Source organism: Andrena cerasifolii, chromosome 2, assembly GCF_050908995.1.
Source record: "Andrena cerasifolii isolate SP2316 chromosome 2, iyAndCera1_principal, whole genome shotgun sequence".
In the NCBI taxonomy this organism is placed as follows: Eukaryota; Metazoa; Arthropoda; class Insecta; order Hymenoptera; family Andrenidae; genus Andrena; species Andrena cerasifolii.
In genome coordinates, this window is record NC_135119.1 from 16,173,308 (window position 1) to 16,196,644 (window position 23,337).

The 23,337-nt window shown below is 43.9% G+C and overlaps 1 protein-coding gene across 2 annotated transcripts in view; it reads left to right on the top strand.

The window, feature by feature from the left end:
- LOC143366051 (uncharacterized) overlaps positions 1 to 23,337 on the top strand; it is a 211,822-nt gene that overhangs the window by 72,348 nt on the left and 116,137 nt on the right. For both annotated transcript variants that reach the window (XM_076806782.1, XM_076806781.1), the window contains one exon: positions 9,530 to 9,683. In XM_076806782.1, the coding sequence (XP_076662897.1) occupies positions 9,585 to 9,683 (99 nt within the window). In that variant the 5' untranslated portion in view covers positions 9,530 to 9,584. The remainder of the gene's footprint in view (positions 1 to 9,529; positions 9,684 to 23,337) is intronic.

Genomic DNA, 23,337 nt, shown 5'->3' on the forward strand with positions numbered 1-23,337 from the left:
TCGACGGTTTCTATTATTAATCTCCCGCAGCATCTGTCCTCGAATTCTGGAGGTTATCCTAGCGCCGCTGCTCGAAGAAGGAAGACTAGGAATCGGGACGTAGAATCGAGGAATAATGCTCGCGGAATATCAGACAATTGAACGCGCTCCAAACTATAGAAAGCGTCTCCAGCTTGTAAACCCTTATCCCCCTTATTGGAAAACCGTTTCTCGTTCGCCAGAATTTGCATTCTGTCAGATTGGAAAAGTGATTCGATGGAAAAGAATTGCGACGACTGAATAATAGCTTTTCTGTAGCAATGCGATAAAATTGATTTGTGGCGGGACCAGAAGTCTATACAGTTTCTGCATACATGTACAGTGATTCGCATTAATATTCGGACACTTTTTAAAATCGCATAACTTTTTTAGAATTGGTCCAAACAACTTGAGTTTTTTTGAGAAGCTAGAAGGATTAGTTTGCTAACTGACGCGTTTCATCGTTTTAAAAAAAATGTATTTGGTCGGAATAGCAAAATAAAAATAGTAAAGGTCGATTTTTAAACTTTTTTTTGTGAGCTTGTAATGAAAATTCAAAAAACCCGTTTGTAGATTGCAGTAAGTTGTATACGTGCCTAAAATTTCATCAAAATCGGTTTAAAGATCGCAGAATAAGGTCGAGAATCGCGAAAATTCCCGAAATCAGCGATTCTCGACCTTATTCTGCGATCTTTAAACACAAAAAAAAGTTTAAAAATCGACCTTTACTATTCTTTTCGCTATTCCAACCAAATACATTTTTTTCAAAACGACGAAACGCGTCAGTTAGCAAACTAATCCTTCTAGCTTCTCAAAGAAACTCAAGTCGTTTGGACCAATTCTAAAAAAGTTATGCGATTTTAAAAAGTGTCCGAATATTAATGCGAGTCACTGTATATACATGTATTAACATCGCTGCGCTACGGTGCGTCGTGCACATTACGCATCAGATTTTGTGATACAGCAACGAACCTGTAGTGTGTGGTATATGTGTTTAATTAACGCGCGTTGAAGGTTATTCAGCTCCCTGTAACTTATGATTTTTTCTGAACTTTGTTAATTATTCTTCTACTGTTTGTAGTAATAAGTGATGGTCAATACTTCCTGTGCTATCAAAGAAACCTTGTAGGATACAGGTGCCGGGTGCCCTGAATCGCAACCACTGCGTATCACTAAAATTGATTCATGCAGCGATCGTATTAAGTCTGTAGAGTTGCGACTAACGAATGTGTTATGATTACTGTAATTATATCTCATTAAAGGGAACCCCAAAAATCATTTCAAATGTCAATTGCCTCAGCCAAGGCTAACCATCTGCAAACCTCGAGCACGTACGCTAAAAGAATCTCCAAAAATTCGAATCTCATGCGCCTGTAATTCCCAAAATCGCTAATATCTATACGCGATTTGATCGGTCAGTGTCTTCCTCCCTATGCCCGCAATACTCCCGCGGAATCTAGTAAACGATCCATCACGATCTGCGATTGCATTCGAGAAATTTCGGCGAGGCAGCGTCCCGCAGTTTCTAAAAACGATACTGAGTCGCTCTTTGGAAAAGGAAGGAGCGAAGGGAAGGTGAAAGGAGCTCCGGTGCTAGTTAGGGGCGCGGACAAAGAGCTCCGTGCCCTCGGTTTTTCAATGAATTTCCCGGTAGCCCGCGCGAATAACGCGTTTCGCGGGAACTTGCGAAAGAGAAGGCGGCGGTGCGCGTGTCACGTGACCTGGCCGTGCAGGCGCGATAATAAACATTCACCGGAACCAGCGGGAAAAAATGGGTGCGACGGCAAAAAAAAAAAAACTTTCTTCAACGGAGGATCAAAGTGCACGGCAGCGGCGCAGTCTCAGCGGAGAGCACAAAGCGGCGTCGTGGAAACGCGGAACAGCTCCCGACCTCACCTCTTTTGTTGCGAGACGATTGCACGGAGCGCGATATGCCGCGTGCTCCTTGGTTGGACGTTTAGCTCGAATAAATGGCGGAATTTAGTTTATCCTAGTCGTTTAACGGGAGTCCACGTTCTCGTAGGACGAGAGAAATGGATTCAGAAGGACAGAGCGCGTTGGTAATTAGTCTACGATGGAATATGAATGAAGGAGTTGCTTTGTGATACTATTGCGCGAGGAGTGGTGTGTTTAACGTTTTGGGAGATGGTGTTTGTGGAAATCTATATAATTCTTTTTCTACGTAGATATAGCGAAATATGTGGCCGATAGTGGTTTGTAATAATAAAGGAGATATAATTATTATACGGACTCGAATGGTTCCACGATGGAAGTACCTAATTATTCCCTGAGGTGAATGAAAGAAACGTGAAATGTCACCAGCAAAATGTCAGAGAAGGAAAGAGAAGTCCCGACTAAATTTTGTTTGGGAGTCTGGAACAATTACTGAAGCTAATTAAGTCGAATCGTTGATGAGCATTTTATCATCTCGGAGCTTTCCCGTTCGTGAATCTTCGTGCCTGCATTAATAAACATCATTATGAAAGGGCGCTCTCTTATCAGAAATATATCTTCGCAGTTTTAATCAACGAACTGCAAGCAATTTCAGGGGAAGTCTAATGAGTAGTCTCTCCATGCTTTGCATAACTTCTTTCAAACTCCGTCCAGAAAAGGCTGAAGCATGTAATCATATTCATATGAATGAGCCTCAATTGATGATTGCAAAGATATTAATACCGTTGGAACTTGTTCAAGAGCTTATTGATCACCTTGATGTATTGGTGAGTAACTGTGCGCTTTTTTTTCATGCAATATTATAGCAACAAGGTCAGCGAGTTAGCGTCATAGCCTTATACCGATCAATTTCCCTATTTTAAGGAGTGACACGTTAAATGGAAATCGCGTGACCCTGCAGCTCCCTTCGTGGAAGATGGAGGTGCATGTGTTCAGGTACCTTAAATCCTTGTATTCCCAGTATTACAGAACACTTCAAATTTTTCAAATTTGTGAGAAAATTTTGAATCTCACTCTAATTCTACTATTTCTATATGTTCTATATCTTCCATTTAATGAGTAATAAAGTCGTAACAATAATAATAATATTATAATATTAATAATAATAATATTATAATATTAATAATAATAATATTATAATATTAATAATAATAATATTATAATATTAATAATAATATTATTATTGTTACGACTTTATTACTCATTAAATGGAAGATATAGAACATATAGAAATAGTAGAATTAGAGTGAGATTCAAATAATAATAATAATAATAATAATAATAATAATAAATAACAAGAAAAACATGAAAGTCACAAAAACTTTATACTCCTTCGTTCTTGTACCTGACACATCTCACACATTCAAGATCCAATTGAATTATTTTGGAAATCCACTAACTAAAAAACACTACACAGTCAAAGATCTGCCAACATCCTTAAAAAATTAACTTTTATCGTCAACGTACTTCCACGCGAACATTCCATGGAAACAGATACCGCGCTCACATTCGAGTAACTACGTGCACAATGCCAGCCACGTTGGCGATATCGATATCATGGTCCTCGACGCGATCGACTTCGAATTACGTGCGATTTATCCGGAATGCCGAAATAGGGAAACGATAAAAAAGCAACAACTGTTTCATTGCACATTCTGCGTGGAAAGCGACGTACACGTCATGGCGTGTTTGTGTTCCGCTGTTCTTGTGCCCCTAAACGACCACTTCAGACATCGATCGAAGCGAAAGCCCACGTCGTTAGCCACAAAGTGACAGCGTGTGACGAGCAACTTGCCACTCGAAAATGCCTGAACCCTGTTAAATCCCTTAATTGGTGACGCGCGTTATTCCAGCAAATGTCGACGCTCGGATTTTCGTAACCGTTCGGGGGTGCGAACAATTTTCCTTATTAAATCGTGCACAATTAATTACAGTCAGGCCTCGTTATTAAACATATACAGAGGATGTGCTAAAGAAGCTGATCAAACGTTACAATAATAGTTGTTCGAGTATTATTCAATAAATTCTTATCCACGTCACAAGGGAATATCGAACCCGCATATGCCGATTTTGAGGGGTGAGAAGAGCCCCTAATGTTGAGGGTTGATAATATAGTTTCTGGAATATCTCGAGAACTATTAGGCGTGGGACAAATTTTTGTTAAAGTGTGGGATTTTTAAAGACGAATCCAGCCCCCTGGTCAGTTTTTAGAAAATTTCAGAAAATATGTTTTTCACCCAAAACTTCAGGGGCTCTTTGCATCCCTTCAGCATGGATGATTGCCGATAACAAAAATACTTATCAAATATTTTTCACTACTCCGCAAATCTGCAGTCTCATCAAAATCGGCGCGATTCGACATGTGCCCTTGTCAGTGAGCGTTCATTACACAACATAGAAAACTCTTTAGCATCTACCTTCTCGAATCCTCCACCAAATTACCTACTAGCAAAATTACAGGTTCTAATACAGTATTAACAGTTCGATTGGCATCGGCGTGTTTTCACGCCCAGGGATTGCAGCCTGTAATTTCGCGTGGATATGTTTTCTGGAAAGCATCAAAAGTATCAAAAAGCGATCGAAGGATCACTTTCCAAAACCCAGTGCCACTGAAACTGTTAATAATCTATAAAAACTATCATAATCGTATCTGGTGCCCTGAAGAAGTACCTACGTTTCGCCACTTTTCGGACAAAGTAGGTCGATTCTCGTGCGTTGCAGCGCACGTACGGCTTCGCGATTCGGTGGGACTGGCAAACGAAGGTAATCAGGATTAAGAAGCATGATCCGACCAAGAGTCGGGTGCGTTGTTACACCCTGCTGGACTCGGTTCGGCAATGAACCACTTGGCTGGAGTTCAAGAACTTTTCACTGTTCTTTCGGCGACCGAGCACCGTCGACGAAGTTCGTGACTAACGACCGAAGGAGTGCGTCACACTCCTCCTCCGGCTGGCGCAACCTGTTTTTTTTTCTTCGGTGCTCGCCTCCTCAGGAGTGTCTGCGTCACGCGTTTGTGCCTCCGCTACCGGCTTTTCTGGTCGCCCGTCCGTATTTCATTTTTCGCCCTCGCCCCGAAGTGGGACACGATTCTCGCGGCAGGGCTCGCGTTGTTAGCGGCGATTTTAATGCTCCAATTGGAGGCTGCCCTTTCTCAGCGGCATTCTTCTTTCGTTGATTGTGGCACGGTTGAAATAATTCTTATACGGAGTCCGTTTCACGTGGACATACCAAACAGTGGAGAAACTGCGGTAGCTAAGGCAAGCAAATACCTCTTTTGCCCCGACAGGGGAACATTTCCAACCCGAAAATTATAATTTTAATGAAACTTCGCGTGGATGTAGAGCATTGTAGAGAATATTAAAGTGTGCGGGGAGCGATTCTTTTTTCTGCGGAAATTCACTCCGCAGGGGAGAAGTCACCCCTTAAAGTTATCGCGCTTTTTCGTTTATTTTGAATATAACTTTGTAAGGGCGCGAGGTAGAATAAAACTTGAAATATAAGAATTGTTCAGTTTTTATTGCTGCGTTTCCTCTATTCTGAAAAGGGGGCGAATGGTCTTGGCTGGAACGTAAAGTGACGACCGTAGCCAGTCTAAGAAATGCGACCAGACTGTGCGCATCGTGTCCTGGCTTCTCAAGTTAATTCTTTTCTTGTTTACTTTTATATTCTATCAAACTAATTTATGAACCATATTTGTGTTTATAGTGTGGTATTATTTTTAGTTCCTGTGAAGTAATTTCTAGCATCTATGCTCTAGCGCACTACCAAAAGAAAAGTAAAGAAGTTGGGCTTACGGAGATATAATCAAGCGGACCCTGGTTCCTTCCATCTTCTCAGTAATACACATTACGTGTCAGAATTGACCCGGCGTCCGCGTCTCGCGCGTTTCTCTCGCCGCCCGCCATCCGAGGGTTAAGCTTCCGCGGATACTCCGCGATGGAATCAATGGGAAGCGAGCGAGAGGCTCGAGGAGCGAGATACGCACTCCTTACGACCCTACGCGAGGCTCGCGTGTTTATTTTCCCACGTTTTTTCCGACGCGCTTGTCCCGACGCTCGAAACGTGGCTACGTTAGCGCCAGGCTGACCTACTTCTCTATTTCACTGACCACGTATGCAGGTGCGAGAAGAATAGGGGAGTGGGCCAAAGTATCCAGGCGTTAAAGAAAACAGCCTCGGGCTCCGGGGCAAGGACGTAGGAAAAAAAAAACGTGCGAAAACAAGGAACCGAGCCTCGCTTAGGGTCGTAAGGCGCTGTGTCTCGCTCCTCGCAACCTCCCGCTCACTTTCCATTGATCCCCTTGGAGAATTCACGGAGCGCTGAAATAGGACACCAGAGACGGGGCTGTGTCTTTCAGCTTCGCTCGGAGCTGCTATTTTAAATGCCGAACTTGCGATTTCGTTAGGTACACGGAAAATGCAATGAAATTTTTAAATAGGAGGGATGCTATTTTTTAGATTTCTTACAATAAATGAACATTTAGATTTGCAAGGTTCTGAGCAACATCAGTCATTCGGGTTTATGGGAAATATTAAGTGCGTCGTTGAGCAATGATATATATTTTTATTCCTGATAGGCTTTGGTAACAGTTTCTCAATACATCACTTGTCGCATCAAGGATTCCTATGTTGGTATTTTAAGTCATCGAATCTTACGCGGATTTGAACTGAATTCTTTGGGAAAATGGGGGAAGGTGATAGATCTTTACCAATGAAGGCTTTTGGAGTTTATTTTAGACGTCCACCCTTTAACCAGAATGGTCATGACGCAGCGGCAAGCAACTTTAACCTTCATTTCTTCGAAAACGAGTGGCCATCTGGGGCTAAAATAAACGTCAAAAGTTTTCCTTGGCGAAGATCTACTACCCCCTAGAATTTGGTTGAAATCCTCGTGGAACAGTCCTGGTGCTCCCCTTCTTAGCCAAGTCCACTGCATCGTGAGACTGATGAGTACTTTCGACCGATGCCTCTTTCGCAAGTGTTCACTCAACTACACGCACCTCTTTCGTCCTACCCCTGTCCAAGGTGAGATCTCCTCTGCAAAGCCTTACAGATAACTCCACTAGCACACATCCCTCATTTTCTCAATTTCCACCCAGCTTCGACCTCCAACCATTTCCCCCCAAAATGAAGAACAACGCGGATCACGGAAGCGACAAGCTTCCACGTCAGATGCCCGGTATGCAGACGCGATTAAACTCAATTAGTCGTCCCTGATTCCCCCGAATCAGTGGGAACACGTGAAGCTCCTCACGGCAGCAATGTCGCCAGCGAATCGTGCGCGGAGGCCGAGTCTGGGATCGTGAATCGGGGACGTCAGTGTCAGTCTGTCCCGGGGGTGTGGCAGGCTGAATTACCCCGCGCGGTTTCTTCCGTGCGTTCCATAATGTATTTGCAGGGACGTCGGGCGCCGCGAACAGGCGCGTCGCTAATTCGCGAGCGAATCGCACGCGATTCGAGGCGGGCGGCGCGAACACGTCTGACGTCTGTCACTCAGCGGCGCAATTTGTGTCGATGAGCCTCGACCAACAGGGGGAGGAGACTTTTCGAATCGTTTACAGGCCCTATTAGTGCACTCTTGCGAGGGGTGCGAGCTTTAGGGGTAAGAGTTCCGCTGCTACCATGAGAAATGTATATCGCGTGTCTCTTAATCGCTCTCGGCCTTGTCCGCGTAGCTCGTAGACGCCCTTCTGAGCAGTGAGATCGAGGGGGAAGTGGCTATCGATGGCTTGGGCGAGACGATTAGAGTGTCACGTAGATTTCATGAGATTCTTTTGTGAAAGTAACTGCGGACCCTGCAGCAATAGGAGTGCAGATCGATTCTTTACAGTTTTTGAGTTATGACGTGTAATATACATCGTTTGGTGCACGTTTTAAGGTACGTCTAGCTAGACCTAGTTGCTTTGTGTCTAGCTAGAGCTAGTTGCAGTGCCTTCCATCTAGCTAGAGCTGCAACTCCCGCGGTGATAGGTCGAATTCAGTGACGAGGACTGCTCTAGGCAGTTTCCAATCTTCTGGAATTTTTTTTCAGTGTCGTATGCACTTGATCTAGACAAAAAGTGTTGTCGTGTAAATAAAAATATTAAAATTAATATTAATATATTAATATTACATATTAATAATAATAAAATTAATATTAATATATTAATATTACATATTAATAATAATATAATTAATATTAATATTAATAAAAATATAATTAATATTAATATTAATAATAATATAATTAATATTAATATTAATAATATAATTAATATTACTATTGTTATTATAGAGTTTTTCACCAAAAATAGAAATAAAGACTTATCAACAGAATAACTACTACTTATTGTGTTAAAATATATATTTTTCAAGTAGTGTTCTCTTTTTAATGTTAAGTCAAAGTAATACTTTTATAAACAAGTTTTTCTAATTTACTCGAAGTTATAGTGGACTATTTCAGCTTAAAAAAATGAATTATTATTTTTTACTGATTCTGAAAGTCTTATCCTTAATGAACATTTTAAACAAAAATTCATGAAGAAATTCAAATAATTGTAGAAGTTATAGCAGCGAACGTAATTGAGTGCACCGTCGAGTAACGGCCTCGCAGAGCGGTATTGGCGTGGGGGACTTAACTTTGAAGCCGTTTTTCTCGAAACACATTTTCAGACACGGTGTGCATCATAACTCTTGAACCAATGAATATTTTCACTTGAAATTTTTAATGGACGTGTGGAATTCCTTCCTCTACAGAGTGGAAATCCCGCATCAACATTGGATGTTTATAAAACATTTTATAACTGATTAAAGGCGATTTTTTCCGTAAAAATGTGGGGAAAAATTGATTCGTGTGTAGCTTCCACATTTTTGGTTCAAATTCATCGGCAAATGTCCACTCTGTAGATTGTGGTGTATAAAGTACTCACCCCAAAGCATTTTGCTCTTAGATGATTCGCTCACCTGAATCCATGTACTTACACCACCTGTGTACCGCCATCTTCAACGATTAATAACTTCGACAATTTTATACATTCCCACGTTTTTTTTTTTGGTAATTACTCGCAAACGTGCCCACAGATTGTGAAAAGCACGACTATACCGATTATTCGGTACCAAAGTAATTTAGCGTCAAATAAACTAACGATTTCACGTATCCAGTAGCCCACTACCCCCTTAAGTCTAACCGACAAAGTTTTGCTCAGCTCGCTCCAAGCAAACATTCAGGGGCTCTCGGACAATACTTTCAGTGTTCCCCACAAAACACCAAAACCGTGCAGAGGATGCAAATCCCACGGCGTGAGAACACGCCAGTGCCACTCAGACTGATGCTTTCATGTTTTAGCGAAGGTAACTGTAAAGCTGGCGAACGTTGGGATATTGCTCTGAAAGGCAGGGTTTGCACCCAGAGGTTAGTAGTGGCACACACTTGGCACAGTCCAACAAAGGAAACGTTCTGGCTCTCCTTTCTCCCCGTGTTCGTTTATTCCGTCTTTTTAATCAAAGTTTGTTTGTTTGCTCGTGCAGGTGCACTGTGTTTTAATGAGAGGAGTTAACGCGTCGCTTTTGTGTGCTTGCAGGGCGTGAGCTGGATCACATAGGCTAAGGTCGTAAGCTGGATTAAGGACGGACATCATGGAGCGCTACGAGGAGGAAGGCGAGGACAGCGACAACGAGACAGACCCGGAACAGCTTTTGAACGAGTGGCTGGGAGAATTAGACAGCCTCACCGTGGTGAGTTTTTGTGAAACTCTTACCTTTTCCTAGGGTAAACCAACCAGTGAATGACCGGATTGTTGAATCTATGGACCTTTGAGACTAATACTTGAATTTATTTATGTATAACAACGAAACAACTGTTGAAATTGCATTTAAATTTATCTTTCTTGAAAATTCTATGAAAAAACAATTATTTATTCTTATCGTAATTTAAAAAAAAAAATTATAAAATGCAAAATGTGTAGAAGCCCAGTAAATGACCGCATACTTTTAATAAGAATTGTACTTATTAATGTTTGCTTAATACGCGTAACTAAAAAATAGGATATTAAAAGTGCAACTACACTCCATTTGTAAACATATAATAATCAAAGTAAAGCCTTTCTATTAGAATTTTCGTTTCTATATTTCTTTTATATGGTTTGACCATTATTACATATTACTGTCAAAATTATGTAATTATGTCTTTGGACACCTATGAGTGATGGATTTTACCACATAAGCAATAATTGGTGGTATTATGCCAGTATGGTTGTGAGGTTTGGAGTTTCGCCCTTCCAATTTATTTAAAAATCATTAACGTTTACCGCTTTTGGCATCGTTTTGGCCGTACTCTGGTTTACCCTCTAGTTGCTCGTGCCTTGTGTCTACTGTTTACCTCAGTCACCGTTCAACCGACTCGCACGTCGCACGTTTCTAGCAAACGCGATCATTGTATAAAAGCATACGCAGTATTCTTCCGTTATCTAACTTTCCTTGAATATGCTCGCAACCACCGACCGAAACGTTGCAATTTGATAATTCTCAGAATTGCACAGTAGCTTTTATTTAATTACTTAATTGACCGAACCAGTGCGCCGAAATCATCTCTTCTAATTAGAACAATTTTTACGGTCGAAATTCAAATTATATTATTTAAACATATAATAATGTTTAAATTTATAATTGACATTTCTTTGCCCAATGATCATTCACTGGTATGCGGTCAATTACTGGTTGGTTTGCCCTACGGTGAACCATGAAATTGTCAGCGCAGAAAATTTGGTGAGGAGGCACGAAGTACGTAATTGGTTAAAAAGAATACTTCCAGCAGTATAAAACGATTCGTATTCAACTAATTTCAGCTAAGATTGTGAGCTACACATTTTTTCAGTACATAAATAAATTTTGCAATAATATTTTCGTACTAATAATAAGAGAAGTATAAGTGATAACGTGTTTATTCGAGTGATGCAATTAATATTCCCCGTACTGTATATTATATTTTGTGATGAAAGCAAGCTTACTCTTTGAGCATCAGGTGCGCATATAGAAATGTGATGCCAACCAATTCAAGCATTATTCACCCTGTGTCAATAATTTTGTGACTCACTGCATACCTACTCAACTTTCGATTAAAATCAGAGCTACCGATCTGCTGCCCTGATCAACCACTAAACGCGCACGTAATTGATCGAAGTTTGTCTAAGAAGACAGAAGAGAAGAAAGCAGACGATAATTTTGTACACAGTTAAATTAGTCGGTGACCATTTTTGAATATTAGGTTCCTAAGTAGGCAGAAAGAACTTGTCGACTGGGTATCTTGACGTATTTAGATCCTGGGTATTTAGATTCCATCCTCAGGCCATTTCACTCGATTCTTCATCTTTCTCCCTGAATCCAACGCATACCCCAATATCATCACTAACCGTCACTCCAAAGCCCATCGATTTCGAAACCAGCCGGCTGCCAGCACGAACCCCAGAGCAGTTCAATGAAAGAGCATACGATGACGACTTCGCGCCGTCGTTCGACGCTCCTCAATTGGTGTCAATTGACACGTAGTCTAAATAATCCCTCACCAGGACCGTTCTCGTGAAAGACGTTCCATCGTTAGTGTCCCAACTTCTACGAACAGCCTAGCCGATCCTCTCCAATCGAAAATTCCCTCGACTCAGTGGCCGCCGCCGCTCCATCCCCAGAAAAGTTTCCTCCTGGTCTGATTGGCTGAATTACTGAAAAAGTTGGTCGTTTGAAGCGGAGTAACAGAGTTCGCAGTCAGCTTTGTCCATCGGCCGGGTATAAATCTTACGTACAATGAAACGCAGATTTCAATCTGCCCGCTCAGCGTAACGAATCGATGCTCGCTACGCGGCCGATAGCCCCTTGAGCGTCCGCGGCCAGGGTGCACAATGGCCGCCGCAAAACGACAAATTGTCGACAATTGACGCGGCTGAACGACTGCGGTACGAACTTTGTCCAGGCCGGCTGTTCCATTCGGAACGATTGTCGACGAGTTTCCACCGTTTTCCTGGCCGGTGCTTCCGGTTTGGTGGCGATCATTGATCGAAGACTAGTGCCCTCGAAACACTCGCGATGCCATTGCAGAAATTGCGCCGCTGGGTGGAGGATGTTGTGATAGAGCGCCGGTGAAACTGTTCCCGTCGGATGTTAATTAGAGTTGCATTTCAAGCGCGCTCCCTTAATTCTTTTTATCGCGAGGCGCGCTAATTGAACGCCGCGGTAGTTTCCGAGGGGATAGTGGCAGAGATTGGCGAAGGTGCAAATTGATACTATTCGCGGCTCGCAATTAGATCGGAGGCGACGCGTGAAAATCCGTCTGGCTCGTGGAGGAGAGCGCAGACGCTTTCTAAGAGAACTGCTCGGCCGTATCTCCTCAGCGACGCGTGGTGGATAGATACCGGGAGCACGAGGAGCTGGCTCGCGTGGCAGAAGATAGATTAAACGTGTTCAAGTCGCGGGCAACGACCGAAAGAGTTTCCGCGCTTCCACTTGCACTTGCACTTGCACTTGGAGCCACAGTTCCGAATCTCGCTGCCGACGGAAAATCGATAGCCACGCGGCTGGTGCTGTCCGTGCTCCCAATTCGGGGATATCGAAATCACATTTGATTGCGCTGTCGGTAATTAGTAGAGACTTTAATTCAACTTCTCTTAATTCATTTGAATTATCATCCATTAAAGTTTCGATAGCAAAAAGAACTTTGCAGCGCGAGGATTCGAATCATTCGAATATAAATATATCAAATCTAAAAAGGACATTCAGCATATGTATCAATCTTTTTTTCTCCTTCGCTTTGATTTGAAAGTCTGCGCAAAAATTCTTTCACTTAACACTTGAGGTTCCTTGTTTCGTTAATTGCCACTCCAACCCAGAAATTTCTTCCTGTACTCACATTCTAGTGTTTTTGAAACGAAGTAGGAGTTGTTTTGCGTTCCTACGTTCAGCGTTTTGGTTTTTAGAATTTTGTGGATATTAGAGTTGAATTTAGCCAGTTTTTTAATAAAAGAAGTACTTTTACGAGTTTCGCTTTGAATTGCATCAGCACCGATCGCTTAACATCTCGCTAGTGCACTCTAGCCGGAAACGTGGCGTTCGATTATCTGCCCAGCGCGATGCGCGCGCCGGATCCTTTCTGGCCGAGAACGGAAAGGTGAGAGAGCTTTTGCACTTGCACTTGGCGGTGCATCGGAGGTCGGTCAAGGCGCCAGTGCACAGATCGATAACCTGGCAACGCGGAATGGATAACGTTGCACTGTGGTCGGTGACCCCAGCAGCCTGTTGGCTGCACGAACTATATTCGAGTGCATTCCACTGTTCGATCGCCGAAAACACGAGCCACTTTTGCTCCCCATTTCGTTAATTGATGGTCCATTGGTCCATCTGCTGCAGTCGGAGTTTGTGTAACGCTAGCGTTTCATTTATGAACACGAAATCCCGAGAAAAACGCATCATCGGTGGTTTGGAAGTTGTATAGAAAGTTATAGAATTGAAATTCACTGAAATGTTGTTTTTTTTATGGAAATTTAGGAGGTTATTGCTGCACGCACAGTGGTGGATTAGTTAGTCTTGGGAATAGAAGTTTGTGAAACGGTAGATGGAGATGTTAATTATTAATTAGTGCTGCTTTATTAAATCTTGTTATGCACAGTAGAATTCACAATGATATTTTATCTATAAATGCTCGACGAAGAAGACTGTGCTACAATGTTTCGTGTACTACAGATTTATAGAAAATGGATAAAGCATAGAGATTTTTTGAGGAGGAAATATTTCGATAAATATAATTATTAAAAAGTTCCATAACTTTCGATTTCATAGCGTTCATATTTTATTGGACGGAATGAATTGCCTTCAGAGTGAAGGTGTACAATTTCTTCAGGCTATCGTGGGTTTAAATGTGTTTCTCGTGCGACGCCCCTGTTATGCCACACGTATGAGATTTCTCGAGACTGTGGAGTTGCATAATTGAATTGCATTCCAGGAATAAAGATGATACTGCACCCATGCTAACGTGCAGCCTCGGTCCTGAATATAATGTTCAATCAGCACACGGGTGCACACCGTGAAAAATTATCACCAAGTTTATTAAAACCTTTTTCTATGGTTCGAGTAATTTCTTATCTGCAAAATTACCGCAACATTAATCGCAAAGATTTCAGACTTGGTATATAATTCGTTTATTTCTTTGTCTGGCACTGTCAGAAAGCTTATTGTTTCAGCAATTTATTTTTCCACTTAAATAAGAATTTAATGAAATATTCCAGTGTTTGTTAATGTCATTTTAAAAAGAAACTGGAGCATTAATGGCTTAATCAAAGATTGAGTTTCCATAGAGTATTATTCAAGTTCGCACTTGTTGCAGTTTCTTCTGTATATTTATACTAATTCACGTTCATTTATTTTTTTCAAAGTAATAGTCTATCATTTCCCTGGAATTTAATTATCATTAACTTTTTCTCCTCTATGGACACTTGTTTCCTCATTCCAGCGCGATCTGACGTTCCAAAGCCGAGCTGCACTCAATCAATGTGCATTATCCTCGTCAAGTACGTTACCGACTCGATACAGTTTTCTGTTTTATCACACAGCAGTAAAGTTTCCTCCCTTACCCTCTCGAGCGACGAGAAGTTCCACAGGTCCAACACGTGTGGCGCGAATGCATCTTCGAGGGTAGTTTTCAATTACAAAAAATTCAAAATTTCTTCCCAAATTCCTAGATAGGAAAACACTACTTATTGCATTCAACTGCTTATCTTTTATTTCAATATTTCGCGCATCCCATTTCGTGCAACTCCCACTACTAAAATTACACGAATCTTCGTAATTAAAAACTCACACCCCCTTAACTCTCTAAAGAAAAATCATAATGAAATTAAAATCGTCACATATTCTGATACCAATTTTGGGTTCTTCCTCGAAGAAATAGTATATCCAATAAATCCACGTATTTACCCCTTCCTTTCTGTATTTTTTCAAACTACCTCCGTCCCTCCCAAGTGAATACCCCAACTCCAGCCAAGAAACACAGAAGAAATTGCTCGCATGCTCGGAAGAAATATTCCTTTCTCGCGAGTGAACCCCTTTGCTTTGGCGGTGCAGCTTCACAGCGTACAGTAGATCATCAATTGCGAAGTCACCGATGTATTCCCGCCATCGGTGGGTCCTGGACATAATAGAGGTAAACAGAGATGGACGAATGATGAAGTATACGTCCAGGGTAAAATAGACAAACGTTGGAGGGCTTCCTGTGGCCATTAGTATGCGGGCTTCGTTGTATCCTCATCCGTGCGGCTCTTCTTAGCATCGTTAATCGCGACGATATCCAATGGTAGCCTTTTGTTCGGCGATATTACTATATCCGGCTGTAATTCATTGACGGAGCAAGGAATTTCTGGGAATCGGTGCAGGGTTACGAGGAACGTTTCTATGGGAGAATTAGATGAATTAGATTGTGCAGGCGGGGCGATCAATGGAAATAAAAGGCTCCTTAATGGGGCGGATACGTATCTGAGAAATTGTAAAACCGATGTGGTCCGTCATTTTCCTTTTCCACTTCAGATAGTTATTTTCTCAAGTGTATGTGTAGAATTACTTAGGCCTTCATATTCGAATTGGAAAAGGGATCATTTGATTCGAAATTTCTTCTAAATCATTTGGCCTCTTCTATTAATTACACACTGGTTTATATAACATCCTACCCGTATTGTTCTCCCAATTCCCATTCGAGTGGCTCGAGGAGAATAACTGGGGTAACATCGTGACCCCGATGCTCAGTGTGCTCCGTTCGTTAGGAACGATTTCAGGTAACCCCTCGACCCCTAACGATCGAATTAAGCGGTGCTCGTTAGAACCTCCAAATCGGAAATAAAATGGCCCTTCTATAGGCCCTTGCAGGGTGCAGAATCGAATAGAGGGAAGTAAACTGCTGTGTCCAACTACACCACTAGTCACCGCCAATTAAAATCATTTTTCAAACCAGCGTAATGACAAATTCGAGAAGCTTTAGCCCCGCAGCAGCAGATACACGAGTCTCTAACAGGCAGATATTCAAATGGCTAACTTCGCCCGCTATTGGAGGAGTCGACTCAGCTGGATCTCCAAGTGCAAACTGCTCCTTTGTTAGCTTTCGGCCGGGACGCGGCGCAGCTTTTACATTATGCGTGAAGAAGGTACACAGAAAAGCGTCAGAAAGGGGATCGAGAACGGATGGAATAGTTCAGGTAGCGTTGCGACCCACGTGCCCAGGGGCAGCTGCAATTCGGTGGGCCTTCTTCCTCCACTTCAGCCTCCCTTGTATCCCCGTAAGGCGATCCTCGCTTCCGCGTCTCTTGCCAGGCTTCTGTTTTCATCAGCCTCGGGGTCAGATGAACCGTTATCACTTGCGTTTCGTTTGGGGCCCACTGATGCTGGCGATACTGGTCGCCGTGGTTTACTCTTAACATTGAACGAGGTGAATGCATTCACGCTTTACTGTAAATCTTTCTCACGGTAATTGCAATTATGTGTCCTCCTCAACGCTTCAATTTTAAATATTGAGTGTGTCGAAAGAACACGAGTTGAATGGAGTTGAAAAAAAGAAGTTGAAATGGTTGAAGTGGAAGAAGGTAGAGGACAAAGAACTCCTTTAAAAGATGTAAGATGCATACACTATTTGTGCTTTGAGGATATGTATAAACAACATACGTTTCTTAAAGCAATGTATGCAATTGCTGTGAAAAGTCGAATTGGAGCCAAGAAGCCACAAGCCAATACTATAACTGAAAAGATTGTGGGTGGCTTCTGGAGCATAAGTCCGAAGCTTCTCTCTCGAATACAGAACCGAAACCATTTCCTTTTATTCTTGCTCCGTTCCTGGGTATAGCGCAGGAGGCCGAAGGAATAGGAAACTCGTATCAGAGAATCGGCCACGCGTTCTGTCTGCCATCTGTTGCTCTCCTCTCCTAATCTCTTTCGAGATCTGTTGAACAACTGGGAGTACTGCTACCCGTAGGGCTCCCGATGTCTTCTATGTATAGTCTTGTTTGAAATTCACGGGGCTTTCCCATTATGCTGGTATTCAGCATTATCGGAGATTCCAGGTTGGCTATAAATATATCCTACAGTGCAACCGATGCAGGAATTACCATTTATTTGATCATTAACGCGTTTTCCACCTGTTAATTATACGCAGCAATCTAGAGTCACGATTGATTCAGCTTTCGCGTTCCATCATCCCTTATCCACCTCACAAAGCGTCGCCTGTTTACCCCATTTGCATCTCTAACCTAAATACATACACCCAAGAGCCGTCAACATGGGCCAGCAGCTGACAATCGACCGCCCTCGCCGACAAGTTCAACATCCCCAGAATACTCTTGGATTATTCGACGCTGGCTGACACAGATAGCTAGCGAATTATCCCGCGCCCGGCTGATGCAGACCCGAACGTCCGCGCCGATATTCCTGGCACGAGTGGGCATTCGGCCAAACCGCGGATCCAATATTTTCCATCCGTCTACTCCACCTATCCACGCGAGGTTTCATTGAAATCTACGAGCAACACTTGACGCGAGTCCCCCGTTAGCCTCGCCAGGGGAGGCTCGGTCTCTGTGCACGACTCGAAGGTTCGAGAAGCGAGCAATGCCGCGCAGCGCTCGAGTGCGCTCATCCACGGCCCCGTGGCTCTTCTCGGTACCTGCACCCACCGAAGCCCAACACTCTCGGCACCTCCGTAGAAAGACGGGGGAGCAGCGGGAACAGGGGAGGCCTGCCGTATATACGCGAGCCTCGTCCTTTGGGCTGCAGCTGCCTCTGCGCAGCCAGCACGTGTTCCTCTTCACAGAGGCAGGTGGTTGGCGTCGTTAAGCAATCGCCTCCCCCTCGACGAAGGCCGAGATTTGAAGGTGGTACGGCCGGCCAGCGGGAGCAGGACCTCGGGAAAGGGACTTGGAGACGCTGGTCCAGCGCGCGAGACCAGGAGGAAGGGAAAAGGTGTCCAGGTCCGAGGGAAGGTAGCCGGGGATCGACGGGGATAAATATCACGCTGGATGGTTGGACCGTTGAGCTGGATATCATCGCGAAAATCCGATCATCGGTGGGACGGAGAGCGGCTCGATAATTGCAGTGGAGGTCTTTGAAAGATTAGACAGCGTCTCGGTTAAGCGGCCGTGATCGCTATCTTAAGAGGCGTGCTGTGAAATGAGGAAATTGCCGGCGACGGGCGGGCATCAGCTCGTAGTAATAATAACTGAATTCTGGGATTGCTGGATCGGGCTCTAACGGGCGCTAGCTGATTATTTTGTCGATTCGGGGATTTAGGGACGGCGGGATAAGAATCTCCACTTTCACGAGGATGATATGGTAATTACTCTGTTCCAGTCATCCGCGCTAATGGAGATTGGGAATGTACCGGGTGTTTGAAAAGTTCATAGATTGTGGTAGTTATGAGGGCTTGGTAAACGTGGGCAGCCGTTCGAGGAACACGCCACTACTTTGGAACATTATAGGCAATTATATAGGCACGAGGAATTAGCGTGGAAATTTCCAATTAAATCGCTATTAGAGCGTCAGCCGCGGTGCTGCGAGCTTGATCGTGAGTTCCCGATATAGGGCGGCAGGACCGTGGCACAGGGCTCGCGGGCAGAGGAGCCCTTGGAAAGGTATCCGCGTGCGTGAATCTTGGTGGAATAAAAAGGAAAGAAGACGCGACCGGGACTGGGAAAGGGAGAGAGAGGGAAGCGGCGCTGGTGAAGGGAATCGGACGAAGGTGGAGCTAGAAGCAGGTGATACGGAGGATCTGCTTCTCGCTCGTGACCGGTTCCTGGATCATGGATACGCGGTTTACTGCCGCTTAATAAGCTGTAATAAGAACTGCCGGTACCCTTGCCACTCGATATTCTGTGCGCGATAAATCTCATCGATGCGATTGTAACGCAAATCGTAGAGGTGAGCAGGTGGCTCTGTTCGACGTCGTTGACGCTGGTAGCCGGAGACCGGGCCCTTCCAACGGGTGTTTCGGTGGCTGTCTTTGGGCTTGCGGTCGGATTTGTCAGGTTTCGATTTCGTCTGTCCATTTGGCAGTTTTACGGCTGGAAGAATGTGTTGATTATGTGGTTACTGCTGGTGGAGCTCTTAGGAATCCGTTGCAACTTACTCGGCATTAAAATCGTGGATAACACTCACTTTGGTCTGCTGGTATTCTTGTACTGCGGTGTAATATTGTTGGGGATATGACGTGACAGTCTGAAGGGAAATTTGGGAAGATTTTAACTAGTCGATTGATACGTCTTTAGTGCGCAAATATTGGAAAATAGGTTTAAACATGCAATGGTACGTAAGATTCAGGGACATACAATAAACAAATGTATGAAGTACCTAGATATAAATGTGATTTTTATGCAGAAACAAATTTCACAAAAAGTGGATATAATATACTTCTGCACTAAGCCAACGACAGTTTCTCATAACTTGTGTAATTCTTAGTATCTCTAGGTAATTTATTTACCGTTGTTTGCCGGATTTTTGGTATCAGCATGATAATACGCCTTACCTACGTCTCTCGCTTTCTCCAACTTATGGGGAGCAAAACCTGGTGTACACATTAAGACTACAAGCAATGCACTCTTGCACTTTTAAACAAGGTCATCTTGCTATTACTCCGCCTAAATAACAGAATAATTATTCAATCCTTTGCACCCCACTATTTTCAAATCTTAACATTAAATCAGCGCAAGCATTCATCCTTCCAATAATCCTCAACGACATTAAAATCAGCAGCAACACAAATTGCATCAGTGCACCCATAACCCAAGTTCACGAGCCCCTGAATCGTGTCTCCGTGGAGACCCCACCCCATAAAAGAAACCTCAAGCATTATGGCCAATAAACAGCCGGTAAAACCATGAGTGCTTTGAGCAAGTAGAATCGGTTGTCCAATAAATCTCGCTTTCGGGTCAGTAGCTTGGGCTAGGTCTCGTTCGACACGATCGTCTCGGTTATCGGTGGGGTTGATCGGGCCTAAGGACGACAGAGCTGCGTTCACGGGTCTAAATAGGGTTGGTCCACCCCCTCGTAGCCTGTCCTCGGGGATCCTTTCGGAGGAGCCTCGACAAAAAAGGCGAGCGCGAGCCTCTCCGTCCCTCTCCACCGCCTTCCCTATTTCCGTGAACTCGCGCCGCAGAGGGGCGAGAGGGAAGAAGGGCAGGAAAGATGGATTTTTCGTCCCTTCTTCTCCTCTTCTTTCTCTCCTTGGTAAATCAGATGCAGCCTCGCTTCTCGTCGCGGCGTGCAACAGTTGGCGAGGAGGAAACATCTGTCGGTCGCGGCGCATGCGTATCCCTCAGGTAAAACCTGCGTGCACCAGGGATTCTCATATTTTTCGGCGAGATTATTCTAAGGATGCGCGCGGTGGTCGGCTTTCGTACAGCAGGCTTCTCTGGTACTTAACTTCCCCCACCTTGAAGCTGTTATCGAAAGTTCGATCGCAAGATAGAAACTGATTAAGAAATCATAGGCACTGACTTTGGAAGGTACCGTTAAGATGCATCGCAAGATAGCGTTTTAACGCGAACTAAAAGCTCCCATAGAGGATAACGAAGAAATCGAAATTCCTCCACGTATAATGAAGAAATAAGGGACACCGCGCCACGTCCATCAATTTGTTTAAATAACCGACGTTGTACCTACTACACTTTTACTCCGGCCATTTCGGTAGCTGTTAGTTACGAAAGCGTGGCGCATAATATTGTCATTAATTCTCGAATAAACTGTCGACGACACGATCAAGTTAACACCTGCAAATGACTGTGCATCTTGCAGCCCACAACCGGCATGAAATGCAAATTCGCCGCTAAGAAAGGGAAATTCTCCTGGCTGGTGACGCTGGGCGGAGAGCCTGCTGGTTAATATAAGGAGTATTTTTTTTCCCCGCGTCGCTGCAGTTCAGAGAATTTCAGCTAATTGTTGATGGAGTTACAAAAGAAAATAACTCCCCCGGTTTCGAGGGACTAGCATCTCGTTAGAGCCAACACCATGCGTTCCGACGACCGCCTAATTATTCCGGGAGCCTTTCCGGTCGCCTGTCGCGCGAGGTATTTTCATTTCAGAAAAGTAGGTGACTAGTTCCAAGCTGTGACAGCCCTTATTGGATTTTCTTCTCGCCCGACCAGAGCAATTTTAGAAACAGCGACTATTTCGAACCGGATGCTCGGTCCCCACCCACTGCCACTCGATTTTTACCACTCCAATGAACGTCTTCTCCTAAGGATCTCGACGAACCTCACAATTTTCCTTTCCACAAATATTCCTGCCCTTTAAAAATTCTACTTAAAACCAAGTCGCTGTAGTCTCCATTTTTCTTACACCTTTCCCTTCAACGAGCCTCGAAAACAGTGCGGCCCGGTGAAAGTGAAAGAAATATCCCCTTCGCACAGCTGCGGGGAAATTTAATTTAGAAGTTTCCATCGGTTGCTCGAAGCTCCCGAGATTAATGGATTAATTATACGTCGGTCGACCGTAGCTCGCTGCCAATTAAAAGGAGCGGGTGCAAACCGTTTAATAATCGAGCTGTAATTAAAATTTAACGCTCCTTCGGTTCCCAGGGCAGACTGCGTGGAACTGAATTAGCCCTAATGTCGAGGATACGGGCTTTCGCCTTCGTCGTTGTCGCGGATACTCGAGGCAGTATCGCGGAATCGTTGCCTAAGGGGCCCCTTCGAGATATGAGTCACGCGAAAATTGCATATCTGCTCGCTGGGGCGAGGGGTTGCGCGAAACACCCTCGTCACGTGCCACCCAGCGCACCGCGCCGCCGTATCGCTGTTATTATTCTGATTCTGATGCAAATGTACCGGTCACTGGAGTGTTTCGTTAGTCACAGAACGTGGTGGCCAACTCGGTGTGACTTTGTGACGTAAATTCTGCGGCGGTTCTGAGCTGGACAGGTGGAAATTGGCGAGGCGCGGTGAGTTACGGCCTGGGCAGTGAGTAATTGAATCCTTTGTCTTCGTTGGGATTTGGAAAATGGTTTCCTCTTTAGATACATTGTTGGGGACAATGCTCCTGGATCCCTTAAATCTGTTCCTTAGAAAGCTTTTCAAATATAAATGGGAAGAAGAAAATTGGAGCTTGTAGCGACAATCTGAGTTGCAGTGTTGCTTTTGATTTTCAATGATTGAGACTGTATAAATGATAAGAGACAAGTGGAGGAGTCAGATAAGTCTTTAAATCCTCAGAGTTACTTGAATAATCGCAACACCTCATCCCGACTTTCTGGCCTGGAATTACCAAATCGTTTCTTCGCGGTGCGAGGCGATAATGTTACCCAATTCGTGCAAGCCTCAAGGAGGCGTTCGTCCTTGCTGCGGTTCGTGACAGGAAGCACTCGATACTCCTGATCAATGGCCAGCGATCACGGGTAGGAAGCAGGGAAATAATACGTTTCGGATGTCGCGAGAAAAGAGCAGCTCCAACCGCAGATATTCACGCACGAAAAAGGCCTTCGAACGTGAAATTAATAGCGATACTCAGCGGAGTTACGCAAGCTGACAGATGTCCCCGTGTTTGCTTCGAATCAGCTGACCTACATCCCTGAAGCGCGATTTTCAGCACGATAGAGTTCGAGGGAAACATTTATACTACTCTCCTTTCTCCATTCCTCCGTTCTAGCATCGCCGAGGAAAGATGTAAACGCCAATGTGGCCGCGTTCTTTGCTCAACAATGAGGCACGCTCCATGCAAGCTTCATCGTCGAAAGCTGAAAGGCTGGCTAGAGTCGTATCGTTCGCCACAATAGATCCTTGGAATATGAAAGAACAACTATTCTGAAATTCAAGAGCCGCGAACTGGGTCACCTGGATCGCGATACTTCCTCGTTTTTTTTTTTTTCAATCCCGAGTCCTTCGAGATTATCTCATCTATAGGCGTGCCTCCCGCGAACCGCTCCGTTGTGCAACGAGGAATTTCTCAGAGGAACTGGAACGGGCTGCATTCATTGTCTTCCCTGGAGAAAGAGCTTTGAACTTGGCTGAGATTCCCTGTCACAATGGAGCCTTTCCTGCGATCACGTTAATTAAACGATCGGATTGATACGTCGAACAACAAAATTGTGGGACTTGACGGAAGAGGTACGGCGATGGAAGAGATCAGTCTTCAGTGTGAACTCCATTCGAGGGTAAATTGTGTGGAAGAAGTTTCCCTCATAGTCGTCGATCATAATCATAAATGAAGGATCACTTAATCATTTACCATGACCTGATAATCACCATATCTCAATATTTGGCGATTAAAAATAATTTCCCTTAAGCTGTAAACCTTTTAAACGGTATCAAGAATAGTAAGACAGTTTTTAAAAAATATCGCGCTCATTTAGGTCTCATGCAAATCCACACGAAACTTAAACCAACTCAAA